Source organism: Dipodomys spectabilis, unplaced genomic scaffold, assembly GCF_019054845.1.
Source record: "Dipodomys spectabilis isolate Male_0828 unplaced genomic scaffold, ASM1905484v1 ptg000370l, whole genome shotgun sequence".
Taxonomy (NCBI): Eukaryota; Metazoa; Chordata; class Mammalia; order Rodentia; family Heteromyidae; genus Dipodomys; species Dipodomys spectabilis.
The window spans coordinates 1,304,802-1,326,105 of record NW_024871047.1 but is presented as its reverse complement, the minus strand read 5'-3'; the positions used below and the strand labels follow the sequence as shown (position 1 = coordinate 1,326,105).

At 38.8% G+C, this 21,304-nt stretch overlaps 1 protein-coding gene across 6 annotated transcripts in view; it reads left to right on the top strand.

The window, feature by feature from the left end:
* Positions 1–21,086, top strand: part of Arhgef9 (Cdc42 guanine nucleotide exchange factor 9) — a 288,284-nt gene extending 267,198 nt beyond the window's left edge. For all 6 annotated transcript variants that reach the window (XM_042666913.1, XM_042666918.1, XM_042666915.1 and 3 more), the window contains 4 exons: positions 2,543–2,674; positions 13,353–13,596; positions 16,786–16,854; positions 20,772–21,086. In XM_042666913.1, the coding sequence (XP_042522847.1) occupies positions 2,543–2,674; positions 13,353–13,596; positions 16,786–16,854; positions 20,772–20,953 (627 nt within the window). In that variant the 3' untranslated portion in view covers positions 20,954–21,086. The remainder of the gene's footprint in view (positions 1–2,542; positions 2,675–13,352; positions 13,597–16,785; positions 16,855–20,771) is intronic.
* Positions 21,087–21,304: the final 218 nt, after the last annotated feature.

Below are 21,304 nucleotides of genomic sequence, written 5' to 3'. Positions count from 1 at the left end.
CTGCTCCTTTAGGCAAACTACTTCCAATTTATTTCTCTAATGTTGATTTGAGAGATAAAAACAGTACTTATCAGATTGTTGCTTTAGTTGAAAACAAGATATGTATACTACCTAGGAGTCAAGATAACATCACATTTATACAGCTTGCACTATGATTTGTACTTTCCTAATCACTTCATATATGCTAATTTAAGTATTTATAACAACATTCAAGGTTGATAATGTTATATCCCTATATTAATAAGGAAACTGAGGCCCAGCTTGGTGAGTAGATAAGTATATTTTGTTCCAGATTTTTTTCTTAGAGCTACATGTGGCAACGACTTAAATTCTAGTCAAGATACCCCTGAATGGTGCAGTGATTAGACTGCATAATACTACTGTGTTGTCTTCTTGTTCTAATCATCTTCAGTTTTAAAAATGGTCTTTGAAACTGAACACAGTGTCATATGCCTATAATCCCAGCACTCAGAAGCCTAAGACGGAAGGATGGACAGTTCAAAACCAAGCTGGGCTGCATAGAAAGTTTCAGTCCAACAAGAAAGCCTAGAGACAAAAAAAAAAACAACAACAAAGTTTCAGTCCAGCTTGGACTACATAGAAAGTCCGTGAGACTCTTATCTCTAACCATCAAAAATCCAGAAGTAGAACTGTGGCTCAGGTAGTAAAACACTAGCCTTGAGCAAAAAAGCTAAGAGACAGCACCTTGAGATCTAGCCGCAGGACTGGCACAAAAAAGAAAGTCATCCTTGCCATCTATTTATATCATTCACCACCATTTATGGATTTCTATCATTTCATACACATTCAAAATACACTGTGGCACATCTTAGCCTCTCCAGAGCCCTGGGTTTAGTAAACTGGTACTATTCTTCAATTTCCATATTTCCAACAGGAAAGCCCTTCTCTATCCTAACCATGAAAAAGGTTTTCTCTCAGCTTCAAGCCTCCAAAAGTTCTGTCCCAGTTTGTCAACTCCTTGAGAATTGTTTACCTTGCTCTTGGATATTCCTGAAGCTGAGCCTGAAGTCAAAGCAGTATTTCTGAGCTTCTTTTGAGTCCTGTTATTAGCAAATCATTCCATGGAACTCTCTTCTTCTTTCTAATCTCTTAGGCTAGAGAAAATGATACATTTAAGAATGCCATTTCCAGATGTTCCACTTTTCAACATATTTCCTTGCCTGGGCTATTTTATGGAGACATGCAGGGGCCTGTATTTCTAAGAATCTTGCCCTGAAGCTTTAAGTATAAGGCTGACATAGTATAAGAGTATCAGAGCCAGGACTGTGAAGACATGCATATACTTGATTTAAAAGCTGGGAGAAGGGACTAGTCATCCATTCACTTTCTGGTTTAGAAACAATATAAGATTGTAAGATAAGGAATGAGTATACCTGTGGAGCCACAGAGATTGGGTTTGAGTTGTAGATATGTGGCTACTTAGATGGTGACTACAGCTTATCAGTTGAGCTCTCTGTATTTGGAACTGTAATGTGAAACAAGAATATCTACTTCGCAGGGCTATTGTGGAGCCCATGTATGGCAGAGTAAGAACATCCAGCATATCTGACTCATATAAGTACTCAGGAAAGACATTTTTTTCATTCTGAACTATTGATGGGTCCTTGAACACTCACTCCTGCCCCTGGCTTTGTTTTGGTTTGCCCTGTGTTCCCGTGGTCTCTGAGCACACCTGCCTTTATCATATCCACTGAGATACAGTTAAGAGCTCTCTGGATATGAGAAAAAGGAAGCATGTGGCACGAAATTTTCTGTTTAATGAATAATAGCTTTTAGCTGGAATTGGGCCTTTTGCTCTTACTTGTAGTATTTGCTCAAGGCTAGTGCTCTACCACTTGAGCCATACCTCCACTTCTGGATTTTTGCTGGTTAATTGGAGATAAGAGTCTCTTGGAGTTTTCCTGGCTGGCTTTAAACTAAGATCAAATCTCAGCCTCCTAAGTAACTAGGATTATAGGTATGAGTCACCAGTACCTGGCTTAATCAATAATTTTTAATCAACTGGGGAGGGGGGGAGTGGAGAGAAAACAATTATAAAGAGTGAATAGATTTTTTTTCTCTCCTTTTTCATCATCTTTTTTCCCTCATTCTCCCTGGTGCTCTTCTCATCCTGGAAGCAGGAATTATATGCTCAGGCTTAGTCATCAAGTATTGGAAAGAAACTGAGAGACAAGAGGTTGAGAATTTGGAGCAGAGAAAGAGATGCAGGATGGAGGAAGAGGAGGAGGAGAAAGAATAGTAGGAAGAGAGGGGGGATGGGAAAAGAAGGAAGGAGGAGAAAAGGGAATAGAGAGCACACATGTAAGCTGTAACACTTCTGAGTGGTAGAATTTATTTGGCTTCAGAATGAATAATAATATAGGTCATTCCAGCTTTTTAAACTGTAAAGCCTTTAGAGAATTCCTAGGAGTTATTCCATCGTCCTCCACCCCAGTCTGTGCTCAGCCTTGGGTCCCTCTGTGTAAGCAATGGAACCATCCCTCCTGCTTGGCTGCCTCTTACCATAATGTGTCCTTCCCAGGGTGATGACATCCTAGACAGGAGCTCGGAACTGATCTACACTGGAGAGATGGCTTGGATCTACCAGCCCTATGGCCGCAACCAACAACGAGTTTTCTTCCTGTTTGACCACCAGATGGTCCTCTGCAAGAAGGTAATCCTGGGCTGGGAAGGTGGCTCAGTGGTAGAATACTTGCCTTGCATACATGAGGCCCTGGGTTCGATTGCTTAGCACCACATAAACAGAAAAAGCCAAAGTGGCACTGTGGTTCAAGTGGTAGAGTGCTAGTATTGAGCTAAAGAGCTGAGGGACAGCATCCAGGCCCAGAGTTCAAGCCCCACGACCAACCAAAAAAAAAAAAAAAGGTAATCCTTCCCTCTTCTTCCCCAATGGAGGTTGATACTTCAGAGGGCACCAGGCCCTTCCTTCACCATCCTGAGGCTCCTAAAGAATTTGACAAAAGCTGCTAGGGTGAAAACAGACAGGAATTTGGTAGCAGTTCTATACCAGGAAGGAACACTGGTACAGCATGTTTATCACAGGCAATGAGCAATTAAACTGTGAAGTTGGCACATCTTGTTTTACTATCATTTTTTTGCCTTTGTATTCATGACTCTTGAGATGCTCTTTCTCACTACCTTACAAGCAAACCTGATAGCCAGTTATTTTGTACCAGTTGTTAACACTATTATAATATTTATGTCCCAGTTAGTAAATAGTAGCTTCTCTGAGCACTTTCTCTCATTTTCACTCTCATGACTGGCCATCTGGCCCCTCGTTGCCTTGGGAACCAACAATGGGCCTATTTTGCCCAGACTGGTAGGTACCTTTATGGTACAAGATTTTCTCCTCATGTCTTTATTTCCTATACAATGTGCAACAATTTCCTGCAACTATCAACCATGCTCTATTCACTGTGCCTTCCTTTTAATGCATGTGGGGAAATAACTTGTACTTGTCACTGATCCCTGAGTAATTTTTTGAATACTGGTTTGGGGCACTTTTCCATGGTAAGAAGGGGGTAACATAGGCACAATCTCTCCTGAGACTTCCTGATGGGATACTGTGTGCCCTCCTTCCTTGGGATAGGAAGTTCAAAACACACCTTATTCAGAAACTAGACAGCAAGAATTTTGAATCAGAAATAGTAAAGGGGGGGAGAAACCCATAAGTACTTAGAATGAATTCAAATTCACACTTTTACTTTTCATTCACTTCTTTTCTGTTGTTTGATCCCTTTGTCATCTGTCTCACCCTCTGAAGAAGGGTAACAAGGCATAATACACAAAGTTAAACATTGTTATATTTTCTGAGCTGGAACATGAACCATATATCTGTTTTAATTCCCTTTTCTGTGGGTATTTGTATATAGGCTATTTTGCATTAAACCTGACATGTTTTCCTTTGATGATAGATTGAGGGAAGAAATTGAGCTCAGATTCTGACTGCTCCAGTGTTTAGAGGTAAAAGCTCTGGAATAAATAGCCAGCTAGTTAATGAGGACAATAACCATCCCAGTCTGGAGTTAACCCTGAGAGAGAATGTGTGTGAGTCTGAGACTCAAACACTAGACCTCTTTTTCATACCCCTCCCCCAAAAAACTTCTATACAATCAGGAAACAGAAATTTTGAAGGTAAATTTGGCAATTGAAGAAGTTCTCAATATATCAACCAGATCACCAACAGGCATATACCCATTCTTGCCATTCTGTTATGTTCATGTTTAGAAAAAGTAGTCAAATTAAGAGCACAGTTTATTTATGTTACGTATCCTACTCAAGACAGTTGAGTTTGACTGCTGACTTCTGTCAGCAAAAGCCATAGTTACTTTAAGTAAAACGGCTCTGAAAAGCTGTAGATATAAGAGATAATAGGAAAAGTAGCAAGAATACAAAATAGTAAGGCAAAGTCTAGAATAAAGAGAAAAAAACAAGATGCACAGTGGGATTAAGTTAGGAAACAAAAATCAGCAGAAGACCAAGATGGAATTATGAAGTGATAAAAATAGCATCATTCATCCTAGAATGAATCAAACTTCATTTTAAAAATTCTCAAGACAGGGGCTGGGAAGGTGGCTCAGTGGTAGAGCACTTGCCTTGTATGCCTGAGGCCCTGGGTTCGATTCCTCAGTACCACATAAGCAAAAAGAAAAAAGCCGGAAGTGGTGCTGTGGCTCAAGTGGTAGAGTGCTAGCCTTGAGCTGAAGAGCTGAGGGACAGCGCCCAGACCCAGAGTTCAGGCCCCACGACCAGACCCCCCCCCAAAAAATTCTCAAGACAGCTAAGCATAATGTTTCATGCCTGTCATCCTAGCTAAGGGGCTAAGATTAGGAACATCATGGTTTGAGGCTAGGCCACAAACAAAAAATGCTCATGAAATATTGACTGATAAAGAATACATTTTCTGATCAGATAATCCTGTGCTCAAATCCTAGTTCCAGCACTCACTATATTATGTTAAGCAAGTGACCTTTCATGTTCTGTGCCTCAATTATTTTATTTGTAAAGTGAGGGAAATAATTATTTGACAGTTATTATGAAGAATAAATGAAATCAGTGTATATAAAATGCCTGTTAGACTAACTGATTGCTAGTAGGTACTCATTAAACTTCATCTTACCCCACTTTAAACAAAGAAATAGACAACCTTATAAGTTATTGAAGTCTCCATCACTAAGTGTACCCAAATCTGAAGTAGATAATTACTGCCTGAGATGGCAAAGAATCACTGAAATATAGTGCATACCCAGCACTGATGGTTCACACCTGTAATCCTAGCTATTCAGGAGGCTGTGATCATTCCTGGCAGCAAATTCCATGAAACCCTTATCTCCAATTAAGCACCAACAAGCCAGAAATGGAGCTGTGGCTGAAGTGGTAGAGTAAAAAAGCTAAGGAACAGTACCTAGGCCATGAGCTCAAGTCCCAGTCCTAGTACTTAAAAAAAAAAAGTAAGAAAGACATACTGTTATCTGAACTCTACCTAAAATTATATGGCCCAGCCACTAAGTTCCCATCCACCTGTTATGATTGTTTTAATTCTCAAGTAAGATATGTTAAAACTTGCCCATTTTGTACATTGGTAGTCAGGATTGACTTAAGCCAATCAGAACCCTTCCCACCATGTGTGTGTGTGTGTGTGTGTGTGTGTGTGTGTGTGTGTGTGTGTGTGTGTGTGTGTGTGTGTGTGTCTGTGTGTCTGTGTGTCTGTGTCTGTGTGTGTGTGTGTGTCTGTCTGTCTGTCTGTCTGTCTGTCTGTCTGTGTCTGTATCTGTGTGTATGTGTATATATCTACATAGTTTTTCAATGGCAGTCATAGTACACACTGGGTTCTAATTATGATAGCCTCTTTAACTTTGGCTTTGCCTTCTCTTTCCTTGTTACTTTTATTTTGAGAAATCTAGACAAGGCTTTTTGTTCTCTTCAAATTTATATGTACTGGCAGCTTCTGCTTCTTTGTGTCTCATTATCTTATGAAGTTTTACAAACATTTTACTGTTTTTCCCTGATATAATTGTTTTGAACTTTTGATGCTTTGGGAGCATTTCTCCTCTTCCCCTTTCCCAGCCCCTTTCCCTTTCCACTATTGACTGCAGAAGAAGAATTCTCTACTAATGTTCCTACAGGCATATAGTTGCCCAAACAGCTTTTCTCTGTATCCTTTCTCTCAGCTATGCCTGTCTGGACATGCTCCATTGTCCACCTATATCCTAACTCCTCAAGAAACAATATAGTACAGATGACTTGTATTCAAGGAAGTCTCTTCATTTGGAACAATTTTTTTCTTCAGATGGGAATCATACTGGAAGGGAGGTTGTAAGAATTTAATAAGACAATGTTGTTTTGATTTACATTTCTTTTATGGCTAGGGAGGTTGAGCATTTCTTCATGTGTCTATTGGCCATCCTTCTTTCCTCTTCAGAGAAGTTTCTCTGTAAGTCTTTAGCCCACTTATTTATCGGGCAGTTGTTTCTTTGAGGATTTGTTGTTGGGGGATTTAATTTTTTGAGTTCCAGGTATATTTTAGATATGAGACCCTTGTCTGTTGTATGGCTAGTGAAGATCTTCTCCCAATCCGTGGGCTTTCTACTGATCTTGCTAGCTATGTCCTTTGCCATGCAGAAGCTCTGCAATTGCATGCAATCCCATTTCTTTGATTTGTTGTGTTTCTGAGTCTCTTTTAAGAAAATTTCAGCCTTTGCCAAGGAGACCTAGGGTTTCTCCTATTCTGTCCTGTAATGTTTTCAGGATGTCTGCTTTGACTCTGAGGTCTTTGATCCTTTTGGAGTTGATTCTGGTGCAGGGTGATATATAAGGATCTAGTTTTAGTTTTCTACAAGTGATTAACCAATTTTGGTAGCACCATTTACTGAAGAGGCTGTCTTTCTTCCATTCTATTTTTTAGCTCCCTTATTGAAGATTAGATGGCTATAGGTCTGTGGGTTCATTTCTGGGTTTTCAATTCTATTCCATTGGTCCTGAGGTCTGTTCTTATGCCAGTACCAAGCTGTTTTGATTACTATGGCACCTCACCCCAGTTAGAATGGCTACAATCAAGAATTCTAATAACAACAGATGCTGGAGGGGACGTAGACCGAAGGGAACCCTACTGCATTGTTGGAGGGAGTGTAAACTTGTTCAACCACTTTGGAAAGTAGTTTGGAGGTTCCTCAAAAGCCTCCACATAGAGCTCCCCTATGACCCAGCAATTCCACTTTTGGGCATTTACCCAAATGATCACAAACAAGACCATACTAAAGCTACCAGCACAACTATGTTTATTGCACCATTATTTACCATAGCTAAGATGTGGAACCAACCCAGATGCCCTTCAGTAGATGAATGGATCAAGAAAATGTGGTATATATGCACAGTGGAATTCTGTGCCTCCATCAGAAAGAATGACATTGCTCCATTTGTTAGGAAATGGAAAGACTTGGAAAAAATTATATTAAGTGAAGTAAGCCAGGCCCAAAGAAACATAGGTCCCATAGTTTCCCTTATTTGCAATAACTAGTATATGTCTGAGACAAGCAGAAATGGTCAGATAAGTTGATGTTAGGCAAAATGAACCCCAAGATAAAGACTGAAATTTTTTTCTTGCTATTGTTTCTAACATATTTATAAGATGATTTCTTTGTTGCTTTGTATGTCCCTCCCCAATGGTATAACCTCTGCTTTCACTGTATTTGATATTGGTATAATTTGGGGAGGGGAAGGGAAAAAACAAATTGTTTAAATAGGGATACAGGTGGACCCATTGCACCAATGAGATGTACAAGACGGTATGTTGAAAAACGAACTTTACAACTTTGGCAGCGGGGAGGGGGTGGTGGGGGAGAGGAGGGGAGGGCAAGGATGGTAAGGGGAAACAAAGGAGGAGGCAACAATGCTTGATAAGAAATGTACTCATTTCCTTGCTCATGTAATTGTAACTCCTCTGTGTATTTTCACCATAGAAAACTTATTAATTAAAAAAAAGAATTTAATAAGGCAATATAGGTATAAATACCTGATCCATAACACATAGTAAATGTTAGCTATTGATACACTATGTGCAGTTTTACCATGAATTCAGCATTTGTTTTTGTCGGTCATGGGGCTTGGGCGCTGTCCCTCAGCTCTCCAGCTCAAGGCGAGTGCTCTACCGCTTGAGCCACAGTATCACTTCTGGTTTTCTAGTGGTTTATTGAAGATGAGTCTCAAGAACTTTCCTGCCCGGGCTGGCTTTGAACTGTGATCCTCATATCTCAGCCTCCTGAGTAGCTAGGATTACAGGTACTGGCGCCCAGCTTGAATTCAGCAAATTTTTTTAGGACTTAGTATTTAGCATAGTGGTTAAATGAAAGCACAGATTTTGGAGTCAGATACCTTGAGCTTGAAGACAAGCTCTGAGTAGCTTTTATTCCTGGTTCAGTTCCTTAATGGTTCACTTGTATAGTTACAGTACTCAATGTCATCATAAGAGTACTTATCTCACGGGATTGTTGTTAGCTTTAAATTAATAAATACAAAGCACTTCAGATAGTACATGGTATGTGTTATTTAAGTGTCCTTTGATGTTATTATTTTGACTATGAAGCATACTGTCTAGATGCTAGAATAGAGTAGTGACCAAGATAAACCTTGTCCTAGTCTCATGTGCCTTCTCCAGGATCTGGAGGGAAAACTGGAGTAGCCTAAGCTAGCGAATAGAAACCAGAATCCCCTTTAAGGTGAGAAGAAGGACCTTAGTGATAAATGAATGAGGCAGTCCTGAACAATTATATTCTCCATATTGCAGCTGCTTTCATGTGGACAAATTTCCTGTAGTGTCTTACTAAAACACAAGAGTACCTAGTGAGATCAAATTGAAATAATTGGAAGCTGTTTAAATTCTGTAATGTCACAGCTAAGGAAAAACTCCTTGATGGAGACACAAGCTAGGACTGTTTATCGATCTTCAGATTGTCAAGACTCTTCTGGAGAAGCACTAGCCCCATAAGTATATCCTAGCATATATAAGCAGAAAGGAAAAAAGGAGTGACAAATTTAATTAGACAGGGAAGCTATAATGATCTAAGTAGCATCTGTTTTGGAAATATACTTACCATGTCCCTGTGGAAAGCACTCAGGACACCAATAACATGTGGGCAGCCTGGTCCCAACAAGACTAGGCAAGCAGGCGTCAGGAGGACTTTATTTCCTTACTGTGCTAAAACCCCAAGATTTATCTGAGGCTTTCTCAACTTCCTGTCTCTGGATAATTTCTGAGTGACACAAGATCAAGGAAGGCGGAGTGTGGGGCACAGGCTAAGTAAGTAGGTAGATGAAACTAAAAGCTGCTAGAGGCATGATGACTAAGTATCAAATGTGTCATGTGTCAAAGTCTTTATAGTTAGTGTAGGATGTAGAGAAGGAGAGCCTCAAAAGCTTGAACTAGAGTTATAATCCGATAATTTGACCATAAAGACTACAAAGATGGAAATAGGAGATTCGGTTGGGATACAATTGTTGTGGGCCCAAGTAGATCTGTGGTTTGCAGAGAGTGAGTTGGCAAATAACGCCCTTATACATCAAGAGTACATAAAATTTCCAAGTGGTAGAGTACCAGATTTTGAGCAACAAAGCTCAGGCCCTGAGTTCAAGCCCCAGTATTAGCACACACACACACACACAGAGAGCTTTGACATAATGAAGAAAATTCTCTTTATTTCGTGGGTAATTGAATCTGAGAGAGTTAGGTAAAGTAGCTTTTTTGAGACAATACAGCTAGTAAATAAGCAGCTAAAAAATTTAGTCTTTGCACTTTTCCTTATGCTCTTTCTCTCCCTCCATGTTGTTTCACTGACCTGAGATGTCCTTTTTGACTGGACTTTCTGAGCAGTACATCATTCCTATTACATCTCTACACTTGGCTATGACTAATCTGATACTTTAAACTCACATTCAACCCTCTAGGGAGCTACAAAAAGAAGACTTTTAATAACACATCACTCTATCCCTTTTCCCCTGCCTCAGAAGCAAAAATTATCTCTAGTTCCTTGTCATCTTTACACATCTAAATAAATAAGAGGAGTGCCAATTGATGTCATTAACGTAACTCCAAGATTATGTATATATTTTCTATTTTTGGAAACTAATAAAATATTGAGGGCAGACAATAATCATGAGACACCAATTTGTTAATGTGAGGAAGAAAGATTATAAACAGAAGTTAGGAACATGGAGGTTGAGGCTACTAATATTTTTAGCCAGGTAGGTACCCACCAAGAGCTGTATTATCCAGATCTGTTTTTCCAGGTTTGCATGTATTGTATTACCATTTATAAGTCAGAATTCAAGCCTTTGTGAGATCAAGAGAGATTACAGCCAGGTATCAGTGGCCACTTATAAAACTAGCTCTTCAGGAGGCTGAAATCTGAGGCTTGTAGTTTGAATCCAACCCAGGCAAGAATGTTCATGAGATTCTTATCTCCCATTATCCACTAAAAAGCCAAAATTAGAGTCATGGCTCAAGTGGCAGCGTGCTCATCTTGAGCAAAAAAGCTAAGGTAAGGGGACTGGGAATATGGCTTAGTGGTAGAGTGCTTGCCTAGCATCCATGAAATGAAGCCTTGGGTTTGATTCCTTAGTACCACTTAAACAGAAAAAAAAAAAACAGAAATGGCACTGTGATTCAAGTGGTAGAGTGCTAGCCTTGAGCAAAAACAAGAAGCTCAGGCACAGTGCCTAGGCCCTAAGTTCAAACCCCAGGACTGGCAAAAAAAATAAAAGCTAAGGTAAGTGATATCACCCAAGCACTGAGTTTAAGCCACAGTAACAACACACAAAAACTTACACCCATCCATTTTCTCAGCTTTCCCTCCTTTTATACCAAACTAGTTTCACATTTTGAACATTTATCACATAAGAGTACTTCTGAGACTTTGGAAGTCAGTGCATGCAAGTCACTCCATCCTATAGCTTGATGCTAGAGGTAGCGAAGGGATCTGAGCTTGATGTCAGAGATATCCAAGGGATCACTCATCTTAGTTTATTTATATGCACAAATATTACATTAGGAAAAAGAACAATGAAATGATTTGTTTGTAAAGAAATCCAACACTTACGTTTCTCAGTATGGAGCTTTGAGATCAATAGAGCTATATTGAGAATCTTTCAAAAACAGCCTTCTTCAATGCAGTATCTTGCAGAGTTAGGATTAGGAATGTGAATGGCCAAATGAGATGCCTTCATAGGTATCCCAAAACTAAGAAGAAGACATCATTCTTAGATCATTCCGTACAATGGGAATTTGGTAGGGCGTGGTTTGGGAGGATTTTTTGTGACAATACTTAAGTTTGAATTCAGGGCTTGATATTTTCTAATCAGGCACCCTATAACTTGAACCACACATATGCCAGCCCTTTGTGTTTAGTTATTTTTTCAGGCAGAGCCTTGCATTTTTCCCTGGGGCCAGCTTCATATTGTGACTTTCATGCTTATACTCCCCATAGCTGGGATGATAGCCACAGGATACCATTGCCTAGCTTATTTGTAGAGATGAGGGTATTTCTAACTTTTTGCCTGGGCTGGCCTCAAACTGTGATTCTCCTGATCTCTGTCTGCTTGAGTAGCTGGGACTACAAATATGAGCTACCAGGTCTAGTCATAGAAATGGTTTCATCATTCTGTATTATGTTAATAGAATATAACAAGTGTTTCTACTAGGTTGACTGAAAGCCTAAGATACAAGCAAAGTAGGAGGAGTTGACCAGAAGGGCCCTGGCTACTAATAGAGGACATCTGTCAGAACAGGTCTCACAGGGGCATTCCTTAGCCATATCACATATCCCAGCAGTAGAGGATAAAGAATAGGGACTAAAAAGGTCAGCTGGAAAAGATTTATCATATCTTGACGTTCGGTAGACCCATATACCACTGCCTCCATCCCTCTGCTTACCTTTGTTACTTAGGAAAACATAACATTCAAAAAGATGCAATGAGCATTCATGTATTTACTATCCAGTTTAAGAACTAATCTATTACAAATGAAGTCTATTTTCCTTCACTCTCATTTTTCCCTTCTTTTTCTTCACTGCCTTCTGATTTCCTTACCTCTTCCCAATTTCCTGCTTTGTACTCTCTTGAATTTGCTGTATATCAGTGTCATGTATTTATCATTTTGAACTTGTTATACATGTGTCTAAACAGTATATAGTATTGTAGTATTGTTTTGTATGTTTTTAAAAGGAACCAATACAAAGGAGATAAACTATACAGAAAAAAAAACTATCTGAATGGTGAACATGAGATTTGAGATGGAGGGTACCTTGGGGTTACAGTATTGCTTTTACATTGGATGGAGACTTTACCAGTATTAATTACATCATTAAAGGTATAAATAAGGAATAAAAATAATAAAAGCACTGTGTACGGACTCACAGTGAGTTTTTCATCAACTAGAATTAGGATTAACCCAATTCTGGGTACATAAGCAAAACAGCAATAACAACTAAGCAGCATACTGTTTGCATATACCTAAAATTTTGCTTTTCATATAAAAAGATTTTGGAAATCAGTCTATGTTAATATATGAACCTTTCTTATTCACTTTTTTATTATGCCAGTGCTGGGACTTGATCTCAGGGCCTAAGTACTATCCCTTAGCTTTTTTGCTGAAGGCTGGCACTTTACCACTTGAGCCACACCTCCACTTCTAGCTTTTTGTCAGTTAATTGGAGGTAAGAGTCCTACAGACTTTTCTGCATAGGCTGGTTTGAACTGTGATCTTCATATCTTAGCCTCCTGAGAAGTTAGGATTACAGGCATGAGCCACCAGTGCTTAGCTCTTGATTTACTTTTGTCCTGCTTTTTACTGCCAGACTGTCTTTTCTAAAGTCCCAAGTGTTAAGTTATTAGACTCAGGTAATCCACCCAGCAATGTGCTGCTACTCAGCCAGTCTTACCACTCAGTCCTGAAATCTTCTGATTTCTTGGTCTTACTGACCTGGTAGAATATCTCAGCAAGTTGCAGAAAGCCAATGAGCTCATTTTATGCTCCTGATTTGGCAAAAAAAAAAAAAGCACCCATGCTATTTATTAGTCCTTTTGCAATGTACTACTTCCTGAATCCTATCAGCAGTCTTGCAAACACACTGAAGGTTTAATGCTGAAATCTGAGACAGTCTTAGATGTGAGATATCTCTAGGTCATCTATCTAACCAATTTCTCAAAGTCAGACTGCTAATCTAATCTGCCAAATTTTAGGCTATGGCAGTTGCCATTTGTATTCCAAAACAGTAACACCTGTCCCGATACCCACTCTGCTTGTAACTCTAGTAAGAAACCTTCTCTTCCTTCACACCAAGGACTTAATCCGGAGAGACATCCTATACTACAAAGGCCGCATTGACATGGATAAGTATGAGGTGGTTGACATTGAAGATGGCAGAGATGATGACTTTAATGTCAGCATGAAGAATGCTTTCAAGCTTCACAACAAGGAAACAGAAGAGGTACATCTGTTCTTTGCCAAGAAGCTGGAAGAGAAAATACGTTGGCTCAGGGCTTTCAGAGAAGAGAGGAAAATGGTACAGGAAGATGAAAAAATTGGTAAGTGACCTGAGAGGGTAAAGATAATTATGAAAAGGACAATGGATTGTAATTGTCATATTCCTACATTCAGAAAGAAGATTTCTTTTGCAAATTGACCTAAACCAGTATGGTGGTTTCTTACTATTAGGTGTTTCTTTTGTGTGTATTTTTTTAATAGGAGAGGTGTAAATTATAGATTGGACTCCTCTAAAATCTCATTACCAAATAAGAATGTAGCAAAGAAAATCCTCTTCAGACTTAATTTTCCAAAGTATATATTTATTAGCAAACAAACATGTAAACAAGCATAACTTCTAAAATCTCCATGAAGTCTCAGCTCTTTCTTTAGATACATGGCAATTCCCTCTGTGAAATGGTTGATCAGAACAAATTTAGTAGAATTATGCTAACAAAATTCAGATAACTTTCCTCTTTGTGAGTTCTAGAGAAGTTCTCTATTACTGAGCTATGTTCCCTAGCCCTCAGCTAACTTTCTTTTATGTCACCATTGTTCTATTACATAATATATGTGTGTGTGTGTGTATATAACATATGCATATATATATATATATATATATATATTGCAATTACTGAGACTTGAACCTTGTGCTCTGGCTTAGCATTTTTGCTCAAGGATGATTCTCTACCACTTGAATCACACCTCCACTTTTGGTTTTTTGGTGGTTAATTGGAGATAAGAGCCTCAAGGACTTTATTGCCTGAGCTGGCTTTGAAACATGATCCTCAGATCTCAACCTCCTGCGTAGCTAGGATTAAAAGTGTGATACACCAGCACTTGGCTCTCAGCTAACCTTCTAGTCAGAGTCTGACAACACAGACTTGAAGAGGACTAAGGTAAAGGACCTGTTTTAAATCACAAACTTCAAGCATCCTTCTAAAGGGAATAGATCATAGAACTCACTAGAATCTTACACTAGGTTATTTTGAAGGACAAAGTGTATGTAGAAATATTTCTGGCTGATATACATTTTGAATTACTGTTTTTGCTGGTCCTGGAGCTTTAACTCTGGGCCTGGGTACTGACCCTGAACTCCTTTTGCTCAAGGGTAGCACTCTACCACTTGAGCCACAGTGCCACTTCCAGCTTTTTCTGTGACTAATTGGAGATAAGAGTCTTACAGACTTTCCTTCCAAGGCTGGCTTCAAACCATGATTCTCAGATCTCAGCCTCCTCATGTGTAAGCCACCGGCGCCTAGATTCTTGAATAACATTTTGCCAAAAGATATGACTGATGTATGTTAGACTAATAAAGTCTTCTCCATGAAGATGGCTGAAATGTTGATAAGTTTTAGCCTCTAGCACAAAGGCTTAGAGAGTTTTTAATTTGTTAACAAATCACTCCGCAGGATGTATTTCAGATATTAAATAAATGCCCCTAGATGATAAATTAAAATGATTTTTCACATCTGTATCATGTTCCATATGGATCTATTTTAAAGTAAATTATGCAAAATGCAACAGTCTAAAACCATGACCATTTGTATGATTTAGATTCACAATAAAACATCCATTATGGTTTGAAACAGATTGTTCCCCTTTTGCTTAGAGACACAGCTAAGAAAAATGTTTTTCATGCTTCTTTTTAAATTATTTTATTGTCTTTAAGTAATTGTACAAATAAGTTTAAATCCAACATGTCAGTTTGTGAGTACAATGCATCTTGATCAATGTCACCCTTTCATTACTCTCCCTGATCTCTCCCAACCCTACCCATACCTTCATTTACCTAGTTTCATTTTCATATATATACATTGAATATTATGACTGCATTTGCCCATCCTTCCTCTCCCCATCTGTTTGCCCCTTTCCCCTCACCCTCACCACTCCCACCAATACAGATTATGGTATTTAGATGCCATTTAGATATAGCTTTTAACTTATAAGTTCTATCTGGAATCTTGTTCCTGGTGTTGTTTCTGTCATAAAAATATCAAGCAGTTACCTTTTATGATTCCCTAAGAAGATACAGTTTCTATTTTTCCCCCATTCCTTATGGGATGAATTGTACCTTAAAATGCTGGTATGGTCAATTTCATAGCAACTGCCTCTAGGAAAATGGACCCTCCCTTTGTATCCTGTTGCAAACAGATTCTTTTATCCTTCCCTGTTGGAAATTAACATGTCCAGGAGGCAAATATGGATGACCAGAAAGACCAATAAATCCAGTCTCCTCAGATCTTGGATAGATTACACATTGAAGTCACTTTTAGACTTTTATTAGAGTCAAATTGCTTTTAGTAGATGAACATTGAGACATATTGTGGAATGATAGAGAGATGTTGCTACATTATTCTCCCAGTGGGAAGTATCAGTAGGGTCTCTTTAGACTGTTAGAGCTAGTAAAGGAATGGTCTTAGTGTACACCATCTAATACAATTAGAAGATCTTCCCTATTCCCTCTGCCTCCAGCACCATGTCTCCCCTAAAATTCCCTAATAACCTGTGACTTAAAAAAATCCAACTCTAACAGAAAAACTTCCATAAATTATTTTCTGACAAGTTTGTCTTTTTTTTCAAGGAGTTTTTTTTTCTAGTATGATTAAAACAGTAAATCATCTTTACTATAAGAAATCTGTAAATCATTTTAACTGTAGTAAAAAGTTTTAAAAAATCACATATTAACATACAAGATCTTTGTAAATATTTTAATATATCCTTATCATCTTGTTCTGTTGTTTATATGAAAAAATTAGTTGTTTAGTACCTGCCTAGTAAATGTGATACCCAGTAAAAAGAAGCCTATAAATAAATGCAAAAGAAAAATCAATTATCAGGGAAGTACAAATCAAAATCACTAAAAGCTGTTCCTTCACTCCAATTTGAATAACTGTTATCAAAAAGAAAACTGATGAATGATCAAAAATAGAAAGAGAACTCTTACATACTGCCATTATATAAAGCAATATGAAGTCTTCCTCAAAAACTAAAAATAGAACTGCCTTATGATCCAGCGTTCACCCTACTGAGTGGATTTATATCCAGAGAAAATGTAAGTCATTATCTGAGTTTTTAATAAATCTCCTTAGTGCATTTCCTAGAAAGGAATTACTGGACCAAAGACATTTCTGTGTTTCAAAACTTTGATGAAATTTTACTGTTGCTGCTCCAGAAAAGTTATAATGATTTATACATTCAAGAAAGATATGTTTCTCATAAGAAATTCTTGTTGTTGTTGTTTTTTTTAGGCTTTGAGATTTCTGAAAACCAGAAGAGGCAGGCTGCCATGACTGTGAGAAAAGTCCCCAAACAAAAAGGTATTCTTTCCTTCACCCCTACTTACTCTGTGTATGAGGAACCCCTTTCCATACTGAGATGTACTTGGAGTGCTAGGGTGGTTTCCAAATCCTCAGGTGTTGCTGAAAATAGGTTTCAAATGGTCCTAAAGGCTTGACATTCAGGAGAAAATGATAGAGTAATATCCAAAGATCAGTCATTACCTACATGTTTTGTTCTCCTTTGCTTTACTTCAACATGAAAGTTTGCTCCACCTGGTGTTGGTAGCTCACACCTGTAATTCTAGCTCCTCAAAAGGCTGAGATCTGAGGACTGCAATTTAAAGCCAGCCTGGGCAGGAAGATTCATGGTACTCATCTCCAAATAACCAGGAAAAAGCCAGAAGTGGAGCTGTGGCTCAAGTGGTAGAGTGCTTGTCTTGAGCTAAAGAGCTCAGGGATATCACCCAGGCCCTGAGTTCGAGCCCCTGACCAACCAAAAAAAAAAAGTTAAGGGACAGTGCGCAGGCTCTAATTTCAAGCCCCAGAACTGGGACAAAAAAAATGATAAAGTTTTAAAAAACATATTGGCAATTATGTGTAGGATTTACTTAATAAGTATAAATATATGTGTTCTGCTTTCTTGCATTGGCCTGGGGCCAAGTCAGAAATTCCCAATCAGAATGGAGATCCTCAAACTGAACCAAGATAGAAGATTCACATAGTCTCTGTCTTCCTCTATACCACAAACTGGAGTACTTAAAGAGAATATATAGAGAATCAATTTAAATGTGAAATAAAGCTTTTTCATGGACCAGAACAAAAATAAAAAATTCAGCTGATCACAAAGAAGGTGATCCCTTTTGCTTATTAGAATATCTATTCAATATGAACATCTTTATATAAGGTCATCTTTATGGTAACCCTGAAAAGATGGACCTGGCTACCCTTATTTCCAGATAGAGAAACTGAGGGTCTTCTGGGTGAAATGATTCAAAATTGAATCATCTTGACTCTGAGTTCCCTGCTTTCTGCCTTCCATATCAAGTTTCTGTTGAGGTCTCTGGGAAAGAAACGCTCACTTTACTGATTCACCAATTACTGACAGCTGTTTCTATTACTGACAACTATCGTCACTATCCCCAGGGGTTGGGAATCTTAATGAGAACTCACTTTCCCTGTACCCTTCCTTCTGCTTTCTCAGTAGGCTCTCTGGTTCTGAATGAGTCACCATACAAAATGATCAGATTCAAGTTGCCTGAAATTCTAATAGCCACATAAAGTAACCCTTAATTATTTCCAATGAATCTCACTTTGATTGAAGAGGGTGAGTGCCTGTGAATAGCCAATTCCTAATTAAACGACATACCTAGCTGGACACTTCTGATTAGGCCTGCCTTTCTTTCAATTACTTCATGCTCTTTAAAAGTCCTCATCAGATCATGCATCATCATGAAAATGTGATTCCCCTTAGGAAGGGAATTAAAGCCACTAACCATCATCTTTTTGGAGGTTAAAATGTAAGAGATAGCTCTAGAGGCAATAATCTAGAGTTAATGTTGTAAGTATATGTGTAAGGGAATACCCCTTTAAGATAGACATGTGAGCAATAAAGCTACAGCCAGACAGGTGTTGGTAGCACATGCCTGTAATCCTAGCTACTCAAGAGACTGATATCTAAGGATCACGGTTCAAAGCCAGCCTGGTAAGGAAAGTCCATGGGACTCTCCTTCCCTCTCTCTCTCTCTCTCTCTCTCTCTCTCTCTCTCTCTCTCTCTCCATCTCCCTCACGTGCACAGAGAGAGAGAGAGAGAGAGAGAGAGAGAGAGAGAGAGAGAGCCCCAGCCACCTATAGTCTTCAGGTAGCAAATAAGATAATATGCTAGCAGCCTCCCTATACCCTCTGAAGGATGCCATCTCCTGACATTCTCTCACTCAGATTTTCTCTACTGTCTCTATCCTACTGGCTTCCATGGTAACATGATAATCTTTTGGTAACATGATAATCTTTTAGCCCTGCCAGCTTCCCTCTAACAATATGGGAATGGTTGGTCTTTTCAGTGAGAACACTCCAAACAAAGGAATAACAACAAAGCTACCAACCAGGAGGTAGTCCTACTAACTCATACCAAGCCTTCCTTCCTTGCTAGGCTCCCCTTCCAGACCTTCTTTTGTTTCCCAGTATCTAAACTTGGTTCCCTGAACAGCTTTCTTATTTTAAAAGCACTCTTTAAACCCTCTAATTTTAAGCTTCCCTGAGTTCCTATTAATTTCCTCTCATCTTTCTTTTTCTGGTCTTCAAGATTCCCTGGTCTAAAGTTGTGATGGGTTATATGTTGTCAAAACACAACATGCTTTCACATGTGAAAATAATTGCCAACTTTGTAACTGAATAGTTACAAAATATACATAGGAAGTACATGGAATATTTCTCTCTGATACCCATGAGAAATAGCTTCTTTAACTCTCCTTAAAAATGATAGAGCAATGTGGAAGTTGTCATTTCAAACAGCCTTCTAATAAAGGATTTTCAAAGGTGTTGACAAAAAAAAAATGATAGAGCACACTGGAGCTGGGATGGTGGCTCAGTGGTAGAGCGCTTGCCTTGCATGCCTGAGGCCCTGGGTTTGATTCCTCAGGACCACATAAGCAAAAAGAAAAAAGCCAGAAGTGGCGCTGTGGCTCAAGTGGTAGAGCGCTAGCCTTGAGCTGAAGAGCTGAGGGACAGTGCCCAGGCCCAGAGTTCAGGCCTCATGACTGGACCCAAAAAAAAAAATGATAGAGCACAGATGTTATTAAATGGGTAATTATTCTAATGTCCCCTTCTAAGAACATCTGTAACACAATGGAATATTATCAAGCATGTCTCTCAGGGAGCATAAGACTGGCTAGAAGAATAGCAGAGAAGAACTAAGCTAAGAAAGGCCTTTTTCACTACACTATTGCCTTTCTCACAGCTTTGGTTTTAAGAACATATATATATATATATATATATATATATATATATATATATATATATCTTGGAGTTCAGTGGTAATTCCCATTCAATTCAATTGAGTTTATCAACATTGAATTCACCATAGCTTTGAGCACAGCCTCATCTCCAGGAGCTGTAGGGCCAGCCAAAAATCAAATTAATACCCTAGAATAACTAAAACAATTTAGAGAAAGGAGAATAAAGTGGGAGTAATCAATTTACCCAATTTCAACATTCATTAATATAGCAATAACCAGGGCAGTGTAATTTTGGCACAGGGATAGACATATCAGTGGAAGAGAACAAAGGAATAAGCCTACACAGATATGTATAACTGATTTTTGTCAAAAGCACAAAATTAATTCAGTGGAGAAAGGGGAGGCTTTTCAATAAATGATGCTGAAACAATTGGGCTTCTACAGGCAAAGAAAACCTCACTTATATTCGCAGCATGTCCAAAATTAAATAAGACTTGTCATTGAGTTAGATGTAAAGCTATAGGACTCATAGAAGAGAATAGACAAAAACCCTTTAGGATCTAGGGTTAGTTAAGCAAAGGACATCTAAAATGTTTGAACCACAAAATGAAGAAAATTTTAAAGTGGAACTCCCTCCTTAGTATCTCCATATTGTCTCCTGATGTCTAGTGTCTTCCTATTTCTGATATTTACCATCTTTCAAAACTAGCTGTTAAGCCAATCACCAGTGGCTCATGCCTATAATCCTAGCTACTTAGGAGACTGACATCTGAGGACTGAGGTTCAAAGCCAGCCCAGACAAGAAAGTCTGTGGGACTTTTATCCCCAATTAACCATCAAAAAGTCAGAAATCAAGGTGTTGCTCAAGTGGTAGCACTCTATTCTTGAGTGAAAAAGCTAAGGGATAGTACTCAGGCCCTGAGTTCCAGCTCTAGTACTTGCACACAAAAAAAGAAATATTTTGTTCCTTATGCTGTATTCCTTTGATTTTCTGTCTACTCTAGGTGTCAACTCTGCCCGCTCAGTTCCTCCTTCCTACCCACCACCGCAGGACCCATTGAACCAAGGCCAGTACCTGGTCCCAGATGGCATCGCTCAGTCGCAAGTCTTTGAGTTCAACGAACCTAAGCGAAGCCAGTCACCATTTTGGCAAAACTTCAGCAGGTTAACCCCCTTCAAAAAATAATAACTACAGGGAGGCAGATAATTTTAAAATAAAGTAAATAAAATTATATTTATAGATGGACCTTTTTTCGGAGAAGCACTGTTGAAAATTTATATATTATATATGTGTGTGTGTATATATGACTATATATATACACACACACACATAGACCCTTGAGTATACACTTGTGTGTGTGTGTGTGCGTGTGTGGGCATGAATGCTCACACACACATACACACACATGGACACACATACAGGCTCACACACACGCACATATGCACACACACACATGCATACATACACAGAGAAGGACCAAAAACGTTTTCTGTTGTTTTTGGGAAGTGAAACCTGTAGTTGGTAGGAAGAGGTACC